This window comes from Ursus maritimus, unplaced genomic scaffold (assembly GCF_017311325.1).
Source record: "Ursus maritimus isolate PB19 unplaced genomic scaffold, ASM1731132v1 scaffold_33, whole genome shotgun sequence".
Taxonomy (NCBI): Eukaryota; Metazoa; Chordata; class Mammalia; order Carnivora; family Ursidae; genus Ursus; species Ursus maritimus.
Window position 1 is genome coordinate 29,588,750 of NW_024425897.1, and position 9,630 is coordinate 29,598,379.

Consider the following 9,630-nt stretch of genomic DNA (forward strand, 5'->3'; position numbering starts at 1 on the left):
TGGCCATCGCCCCCAAGCATATGGCCATCGCCCCCAAGCATATGGCCCACCCATCTACATCCGAAGGGTCTCAGGACTCAGCTTTTCTTAGCCAGTAATGAATGACCTTTCCCAGCAGCCCCCCAGGGTCCTGGAAATACCTGGAGCCTGCGCTACCCCTGAGCCCCTCCCACTTGAAAGTATATTCCCACCGCTCCTCCCGACCCCAGGCCTGCTCTTCCGCCCGCAGGTCCTATCCCCGCTCGCGGGTCCTGTCCCCGTGCTTGAATAAAACCACGTTTTTGCACTGAAGACGTCTCCAGAATTCTTTCTCGGCCTTCGGCTCTGAACCCCGACATTTTCCTACATCATGCACCTCACTTATTTTCTCTGCAGTGACTCAGCTGAAAGATGCCAAGAGCGGGAAAAGTGCTGCATTTCACCAGAGTCAGATTTTCAGTAGAGCAAATGAAGAGCGTCGGGAGCCCAAGCCGGAGACTAGGCCGAGGGGGCGCGGCCTGGGGGCAGGAGAGGAGGGTCGTTGGCGGCGGTGGGACAGGCACCCAGGTGGGTGCTCGAGACAGGTGCTGAGGGACCCAGTAGAAACTGCGAGGATCACCGCCTTAGACCCCGAACCGGCCCTGAAATGGCCAACAGGCGGCTCATGCCCCCGGGTGAGTGAGGACGGGGAGCTGCGCCTCCGGGGAATGTGTTTGGGCGAGGACGAGCCCAGACTCGGGGAAGGCTGTTTCAGCCCCGTTGTGGCCGCACCTCACGACACTAACCGTGTTGTTGGGGACACACGCGCTGCCCTGCTCCTGCCCACACCACCAGGGAGACCGCCAGGGCGCCAGCCGCCCACGAGGTCCGGTCCCCCGGCCAGGAAGAGTCTGAGGAGCGCGGGAGAGGTGGTGGCTGCCCCCGCTGGTGGTGGAGAAACGGTGGGGAGTAGGGGCGTCCCCTGGACCCTCCTCAGGCCCTCCCAGGGTCAGAACTGGGTGAGGGCAGACCCCATGCCTGCAGGCCAGCGAGCTTGAGGCCTCCATCAACCAGATCCTGGGGCACACGCAGATGACTGTAATTCCTTCCCCGTCACCTGCAAAGTTTGGGGGGCACCAGGACCACCCCCATTTCTGACAATCCTGTGTAATATGCCTTCTCTTTGTTGCCTGTGTCCCGCACGGAAGCAGCCACTGCCACGGTGGGCAGGGGTGTCCCGTGTCTGCAGAGGGCCGCTCTGTTTGCTCTGGGGGGGGTGCTAAGGATTGGGGGGGGCAGAGAAGGCGGTGGAGGACTCCCCAGGTGACAGGCCCACACCCCGTCTCCTGGGGGCTTGCTAAAGTCCCGCCTGGCATCCCCGCTCAGTGTTCTGGTCTGGGCTCCCCTGTGGCCACGTGACCCCCGCGGAATGGGCGCCCATGGAGGAACCACAGGACTTCAGGCGCTCGCAGGAGCCTGTCCCGTGTCGGGTGGGATCGTGGCTCAGGATCCGAGGCTGTAGCAGCGCCCCTGTGGGAGGAGCTGGCGAGCGTCGGCCCAGCGGCCCGGTGGGGACCTGCAGCAGAGCCACTGAGCTGCTGTCATCCCCAGGAGACCTGGTAGCCTGCTGCCTTCTCGCCAGCTCTGCCCACGGGAGGCACAGCAAGGGGCGCTGCTTCCTGTCAGTGAGGCCCTGCTCCCTGCACAGCCCCGCCAGCGCCCCGCGGCCCGTGCCCGCCCCTCTCCCTTCCCCGGCCCCGGGCAGGCCGTGGCTACCAATCCCCAGACACCTTTCCCTTGGCTCCCCCAGCCCTCCTGGCGCCAGGTTCCCTCTGAACCCCTCCGAGGCTCCGGGCAGACGCGGGATTCTAGCTGCAGCTCCTCTAACGCTTGCCCTGAGCCCCGAGGTCCCTGCACGCCTGTCGCACAGCCAAGAGCCCAGAAGGACCCAGACCTGGTCTCCCGGCAGGCGCAGCCCCAGCCAGCCCACCCTCCACTCAGGCCACCGGCCTCTGGCCCTAGAAACGGCCAGTACATGCTCCTCGTGACCTAAACCCCCGGGAGAAGCGTCGCCCCACCAGACCTGCCAGAAGAATCGATCATTCACCTGCTGGCCCAGCTGCCCGGCGCCGCTGCTGGAGGTGGGATCCCCCGTCTGCCCCGGCAATGTTCCAGCTGTGGCCTGGCATCCACCGTGCTCTGCTGGCCCCAGAGGGCAGGGCTGACCGAGAAGCCAGACGGGGCTGACCGAGAAGCCAGACGAGGCTGTCTGGGAGCAGCGGAGTCTGGCCTCAGAGGCCACGGGCTCCCTCGCAGTCAGCTGCTGACACCGGGCATGACTTCCAAAATTAAAACACAGCTGCTTCCTCGCAGCGAGGAGCAGCCGGGGCTGCCGCGGAAGGACTTCCAAACCAGGGCCACCTGAACGGGGAGCCCCTGGGCTGTGTGAGGGGCTCAGACCCCCGGCCCCACTGCACAGACACCGTCTGGCAGGGATAATCGCAGACCACCCCGTGGGAGGCCCCCGGGAGCTGGGCCAGGCCTCACTGCCCCTGGGGCCCCCGCCCCCGAGCCCAGTGGGAAGAGCCCCATGAGCTCCTGCAAAGACGATGCTCCCGCCTGGCCCGGCCTGCTGTGTGGTCCTCCCTCCACCCAACAGAGGCTCTCCAAGGGACCAGACAGGGCGAGCCCGTCCCCACCAAGCCCTGTGTCCCCAGCCAATGGGGAGGAGGGTGAGCCTGGCGTGGCGGCCAGGGGGCAGCGGGGCATCCTGCACACGTGCTGGGCCGTGGGCACCCCTACTGGCAGCCTCCAGGGCCTGCCCCCACCCATTCTGCGCCCCAGGACCACACGCACTCTGGCCCCTCCTGCCTACTGGTCAAGAAGGATGTGAAAAAAGAGCATTTCCAGGGCGCGATCCCTGGGGGCTTTTCCAAGGAGCTCATTGCTTTTCTTTCACACCTGCAGCCTGAAAATTCTCTTAAATGGGAGAAACTGGACAGCGGTCGGTGGTGGGAAGGGTGCAGGGAGAGGGGGCGCTTAGGGGTGGCACAGCCGCCCCTCCCCTGCAGTGCCCGGCTGGCATCCATGGGCTGGGGAAGGCAGGGAGCAGGGTGGGCTCGTGCACAAGGTGCTGGACCGCTGAGCACAGTGGCAGGCCCCAGGGGCGGCCTGAGGCGCACAGAGGCCAGATGGATGGCTTCTGAGGTCAAGCCCAGGGGTCACAGGACAAGATGTCTGCAGCTGCTGGGCCTCACAGGAGGCAACTTCAGCCCCCACAGAGTGGGGCTGTGTTCTCCTGCCGGTCCCTCCAGCCCCTCCCTGGGACGCTAGGGTCCCTGGAAGAGGCTTCCAGGGCTGCAGAGCTGGGGGTCTCGGGGAGCAGGGGTGGAGGCCCGGCTCAGAGTCCCCAGCTCTGCCCCTGAGGGGTCACCCCATGCTGCTCCCTCCACAAGGGGCTGCACAGCTGTGGGACACACCCCTTGCCTGCATGTCTGGGTGTCTCGGGTCGGGCTGGGCGTGTGCTGGGGTCTGTCGGGGTGACGGGCCCCGCTCCTCGGCCGCAGAGCCCCTCACATGGCTTCCTTCAGGACACGGGCTCTCCCTCTCCTAACGAGTTCTGCCGCGTGGACACGTATGCCCACAAGGAAGGCTATTTCCTGAAGATAATCTCTAAAAGCGAAAGCACGCCGTCAGAAGCGGCTGGCATGGTCCAACGGGGACCATGTCTCATGCGGGGACCCAGGCAGCCGTCCACCAAAGCAGCCTCTTCTCGAAGTCACGGACGCCTGCGTGTTCTCCACGTGAAAGGCGCCCCTTCCTCACTGACATACTCATCCGTGGGCTTGTGAACCCCTGGGCGCTCCGGGACCCCGGCCTCCACCTTCATGCGGCCTCCTCCGTGTCTCCTCCCCAGACTCGGGGCCCACCCTAATCCCATATGACCTCAACTAGGCACGTCTGCAAAGACCCATGTCCAAATAAGGCCACATTCCGAGGTCCCTGTGGACGTGAATCTTGGGGGGACGCTACTCCACGCAGCACGCTGTCTCCCAGAATGAAAGCCGGAGTCCTCAGGAGGGGTCTTGGAGGCTGCCCCCCCGCCCCCAGCTGTCCCCCATCTGTCCCACAGCCCCCAGTCCCAACACGGGGGCCTCCCGGGAACACCTTCCCTGGTCAGTCCTGGAGCACTGCAGGCCAGCCGTCCTGGCTCTCGTCAAGCCCCGCAACGAGGCACCAGCCACCACATGACATACAGTGTGGCTCCCCGAGGCCACGAGGCCCCATCTCACTGACCTTCTCTGCTGACTGGGTCATAACCCCTGACGGACGGGCTTGTCCCTGTGCTGGCTCCCGGCACAGCAGGGCTGACTGTGCGCCCAAGCGACAGCTTGGGGGGCCCTGCGTGCAGGGGTGGGGGCTCTTGCGAGAGCCAGCCCCAGCAGCCAGGCTCCTGACTGACCGACCTCTCCACGCACCCAGCAGCAGGACCGCTGACTTCGCTGATTCCAGAATCCCTGTGACGAGCCAGGAAATGTGCACCTGTAGTCTGTGGGGCTGGGTCTAGCAGGCGGACGCCTCGGACCTTGTTACTCATCAAGGGAGAGGATTTGTGGAAGCCAGGAAGACCTGGGGCCAGTTAACCACAGGCCCCGGGCTGCTGGGCTGAGGGGTGCCCTCCCGGCCCGGCCCTGCCCCCAGCACTCAGGCCACAGGCCCAGGTAAGGGCAAGCGTCTGGCCAGCCCGGGCCATTGGGGTCCCCGTCCTTGGCCTGCATAGGAAGGGTTAAGGGAACATCTGACCTGCAGTGGGGGGGGGGGGGCAGGGGCCACGGGCCGGCCTCCAAAACCATCCTGAGGACTCTGACGTTTGTTCTGGGAGGTGGTGTGGGGTGTGATTGGGGTCCCCAGAGCTGCCGGCCTCTCTGGCCCCCCACTTTGCCAGGCAGGCAGACCCACACAGGACCCAGGACCCCCCTCCAATCGCTTCTTCTTCCTCATTGTCTGGGAACCCCTTCCTCCCCCCGCCTGCCCCTGAAGGCATCTGCTCTTCTCTGAGGTATGGGGGTGAGGGGCCTGAGGCAGAGGCGGCTCTGCAAAGCCCAGCTCCACAGGGACCAGGGGAGAAGGCTGAGGACACCCAGGACTCCCCTCCCCAAATCTAGGTGTCTGTGCGGCTGCAGACAAGGGCGGGAGCCAGAGTGGCCAGCATCCTGGCGGGCCGGGGTGGGGGTGGGGGAGGTCCTGGGGCAAGTCAGAGGCGCTGAGAGCAGTAGCTGGTGGTGGGAGGCCAGGGTCTGGGCAGGACTGCGGGGGTGGGGGGCAGGTGGTGCAGGGGTCTCCAGGGGCTGCTCGGAGAGGAACATGGTGGACCGGTGAGGGGTCCCCGGCTTCTCTCTGCTCCAAGCGCAGGGCAGAGGCCAGGCAGCAGCCTGAGGGCTCGCCACGCTCAGCCCTACACGAGCACAGGGGTGGGCGGCCCCAGGCAGAAGAGCTGTTTATCGAGAACAGATATGGGTGTCGGGGTTTATAGTTTACGGCTTTATAAAGAAAATCCTGGGTCTCTGTGTGCGTGCGTGAGCAGGCGTGAGCATGAGCGTGTGTGTGCGCCCACCAGACTGGGGTGGGTGGTGAGGGTGAGGTCAGCCAGCAGCACACCTTCCTGAAGTTCAGGATACAGTCCAAACCAATGCCTTGCTGGGTGTGGGGCAGAGCACGCCCGTGCTGGTAGCCGGCTGCAAAGACAGCCGTCCCGCGGTCCCCACCGCACTCAGGCCCCTCCCGATGCAGCTTTGCTGTCCTCCCATCAAGCAGGTCTACTTGCCCCACTCCAAACCAGGGCCAGCCTCGTGTCCAGCCTTGACCGTTAGGATGCAGGAAGGGTTGCCTTATGAGCTCCAGACCTCGGAGGCCACAGCAACCCCCTTGCCCTTGGGAGCCCCGAGGGCGGCTGCCCCACAAGCCATCGGATTAGCCAGCTGGAGGGCAAAAGACCACAGGAGGGGCCCCTCGACAACCACCCCGGCCACCCTGGCCGCAGACCGTGAGCAGGCACGTGGTGGAAGCGTTACAGCCACAGTGCTGGGGCGGCTTCCTTCCTGGTCCCCGCAGAGACACCAGTGGCAGGGGACGTGGCTCTCTGGGGGCGAGGAGGCCAGCCCGGCCCCTGCCGGTGCCCCGCCTGGCCGACCAGCACGTGCTCGCCTCACGGTGTGTCACACACTCATCTGAGGGCTTGTCGGGGGTTGAATTGCCCCCGAAACAATGTGCCCAGCCCTAACCCTCAGTACCTGTGAATGGCACCTTATTTGGAAAAAAGTCTTTGCTGATGTAATCAAGTTAAAGTGAGGCCTTATTGCCACATTAATCCCCAGAACCTGTGAATATATTAGGTTACATGACAGGGGATTAAGCTGCAGAAGGAATTAAAGCCGCTAATCAGCTGACCTTAAAACAGGATTATCCTGGATGATCGTGTGGGCCCAGTGTCTCCACAAGAGTCCTTTCTTGGGGGAGGCAGAGGAGCCCAGAGACATGGAGAAAGACGCCCGGTGGGAAAAGCAAAGTGTCTCCAGATGTTGCCAGATGTCCCCCGAGGGCAAAATCACCCCCAGAGAGACCCCTGCCCTGGTCTGACACGTTGGCAGGAGCCCACGCTGTCCACAAGCCCAGTGCCACGTGGGGCTCTGCTGCGGGGGGCGGGGGGGGCAGGAACACAGAGGGGTGCACGGTGAGGCATCCTGGGGGTCCAGGGCTGCAGGAAGCCCTCCTGGCCTCCCTCTGAGGGCCCTGGAGGGCAAGGGGCCTGGGAGAGCAGACTGCCGCAGAAGGGGGACACGACACCCCACCGAGCCCCAAGATACTCTTAGGAAAAGCCGGACGCCGGGAAACAGCGTCCCTGCAAAACCTCCTAGCAGTTCTCAGACCAGAAGGGGGGCTCGGCTTCCAGAGCCCAGGTTCCAGGACCCCCAGGATGCGGGTGCAGGCAGGGGCTCGCTCCAGCCTCCACGAAGAGCTGTCTGGTGTCACGTGGCTCCTGGCCAAATGCAGGAACTCAGCATCACCGACGCACCTGCTGTGTTTTCGGGTGCGCACGACCCTACGGCAGTGATGACGACACCCATCCTCATGACAAGGGGAGCTGACGTTTCGAGCGCGTACCGTGTGCTCACACTGTGCTCAGTGCTCTGCAAGGCATGTGGGTTTTCTGTCGCCGCTTGAAAAGCCACCCCCAAACTCAGTGGCTTAATCCACTCCACGCATGACTTTGGCTTACAAACCTGCCATTTGGGCAGGGCTCAGCGACCACGCGCATCTCTGCTCCAGACGCCGTCCCCGGGACAGCTCGGCTAGGCTGAGGACCCGCTTCCAAGGGCCTTGGTTCCTCCCCCACCTCCCCGTGGCCTCGCACCACGTGGGCCGCGTGGTGGTTGGCCCCAGCGTCACTGCCGCGCTGGCCAAGGGAAAAGCCTGCCAGGTTCCAGGGAAGGGGCAGGCCCCACACAACAGGAGGAGTGCACACGGGTGGGGGTCTCTGCCAGCATCCTCAGAGACACACCCTACCCACGCCAGGTCATCCTGCTGTGACCCTCACGCCCCCCTGACGCAGACAGTGATCCTGGAGAGGAAACGGGGACGCGGCGAGGTCAGTCACTCGTCCGAGAGGCCACATGTGACGTGGAGCCTGGAGCGGCACACAGACCACCTGTCCCCAGAGGTGGGATAGGACACGGTTGGCACTGCCCTTGGATCTCTCTCTGGGGACCCTCATCGACCTGCATGATTTAGCCAAGGGTGGGGCCCGGGCCGGCGTTCAGGGGACGGCCATCGTCCAGCAGCAGACTGGGACCTGTGATCCGGCAGCCACTGCCTCCCTTGGCATCCAGCCTCACCTGCTGTAGCTCACCCCAGGACACGCCAAAAGTCTGCCAAACACCCCGCTAAAATCCAGACATTTCAGGGTCACACGGGTGTGGTGGCAGGACAGCCCCGAGGACACCAGGTCCTGCTCTCCAAGACTTGTGAGTACGTCACACCGTAAGGCAAAAGGGACTTGCAAGAGATTGTTAAACGAAGGCTCTTCCGTGGGAGACTGTCCTGGATGACGGGGTGGGGACTGTCCCATCACAAGGAGGTGGGAGGGGTCAGTCCGGGAAGGGGAAGAGGCCGCAGAAGCTGGGGAGGGAGCGGAGCCAAGGATCAGGGCAGAGGCCAGAAACCACAGCGGGGTGGGGGGTGGATTCTCCCCAGAGCCTCCAGAAGGAACCAGCCCACACGTGGACCCAGAACCGGGAGAAGCGAGGGGGGCTGCTCTGAGCCACAAAGTCCCTGCTGATTAGTTGGGCAGCAGGGAACCCGACTGCGGGGACTGCTTCCTCTCTGGACACCCTCGAGCATCGTTTTAGGTGCCCGAGAACGTTGCCCAAGGCCCGCGCGTCCCAGTGGTCTGTGGGCTCCATGCCCTGTGGGCTCCATGTCCTGTGGTCTGTGGGCTCCATGTCCTGTGGTCTGTGGGCTCCATGCCCTGTGCCCTTGTGGAAACAGAAACCCGCCATGGTCCTCCCTTTTTCCCTGGGTCCCCAGCCTTGTCTCCCAGCCGGCGCTGCGGGGGCAGGGGGCATGAGGACACCCCCAGGCCTGAGGTTCGTTCTCACTGCTTCTGGGTACTAGGATCTGTCTGTTCAGAGGGGTGGGGAGCCAGGCTTGTACCCCGGGTCTGAGGGGAGCAGCTGGGATGGGAAGGAACCGGGGCGAAGACGGAGCCAGCCATCCAACCCTGCCCTCCTTGTGCCCTCTGCGGCAGGACAGGGGCCTGCCCTCCTTCCATCACCCCTCCCCCGAGCCTCCTGCATCCACCCCCCTCCCCCGCCAGGCCACCTGCAGTCCACCTGCCCCCCAGCCCCACCCACGACCCGCTGACCTTCGGGACGGCAGGGACTCTCTTGTTTGTAGGTCACACTTCAAATTTAAATTTAATTTTTTTTTTAAGATTTTATTTATTTATTTGACAGAGAGACAGCCAGAGAGAGGGAACACAAGCCGGGGGAGTGAGAGAGGGAGAAGCAGGCTTCCCACCGAGCAGGGAGCCTGATGTGGGACTCTATCCCAGAACGCTGGGATCATGACCTGAGCCGAAGGCAGATGCTAAACGACTGAGCCACCCAGGTGCCCCCCAATTTAAATTTTAATCTGCATTTAATTACCATCATTATCCACGTGTGTGTGCGTGCCCTCAGAAACGAAGTGTAAGCAGTACCGAGGAACGAGATGAACAGTGGGGTCGCCCCAGCACCCCCGTCCCTCAGCCTACCCCTCGGCGTTCCTAAGACCCGCCTCGGGGTTGGCAGAGATGACCAGCACGGCCCGGCAGGGGCCCCTCCCCTGAATGCGGCTCTCTTTCCTACTATTCGGTGGCCCCCCAAAAACGTGTCCATCAGGGACATGGACTTTATCTGGAAAAAGGGCCACTGTGATGTAATTCTGTTATGACCCTAGACTAGGGTGGGCCCCAAATCCAGGGACAAATGTCCTTACAAGAGACACGCAGAGGGGACGGCACGTGCTGGCCAGGCAGAGATGGGCCCTGGCCACGGGCCGAGGACACGAGGGGCACCAGAGGCAGCAACAGCCTGCAGCCCCCAGATCTCAGACTTCCAGCCCCAGAACAGGGAG

At 63.8% G+C, this 9,630-nt stretch overlaps 1 protein-coding gene across 1 annotated transcript in view; it reads right to left on the reverse strand.

The window, feature by feature from the left end:
• LOC103678895 (dapper homolog 3-like) overlaps window positions 1-9,630 on the reverse strand; it is a 40,492-nt gene that overhangs the window by 11,917 nt on the left and 18,945 nt on the right. The window contains exon 3 of the mRNA XM_040620094.1: window positions 2,066-2,622. Coding sequence (XP_040476028.1) covers window positions 2,066-2,622 — 557 coding nt within the window. The remainder of the gene's footprint in view (window positions 1-2,065; window positions 2,623-9,630) is intronic.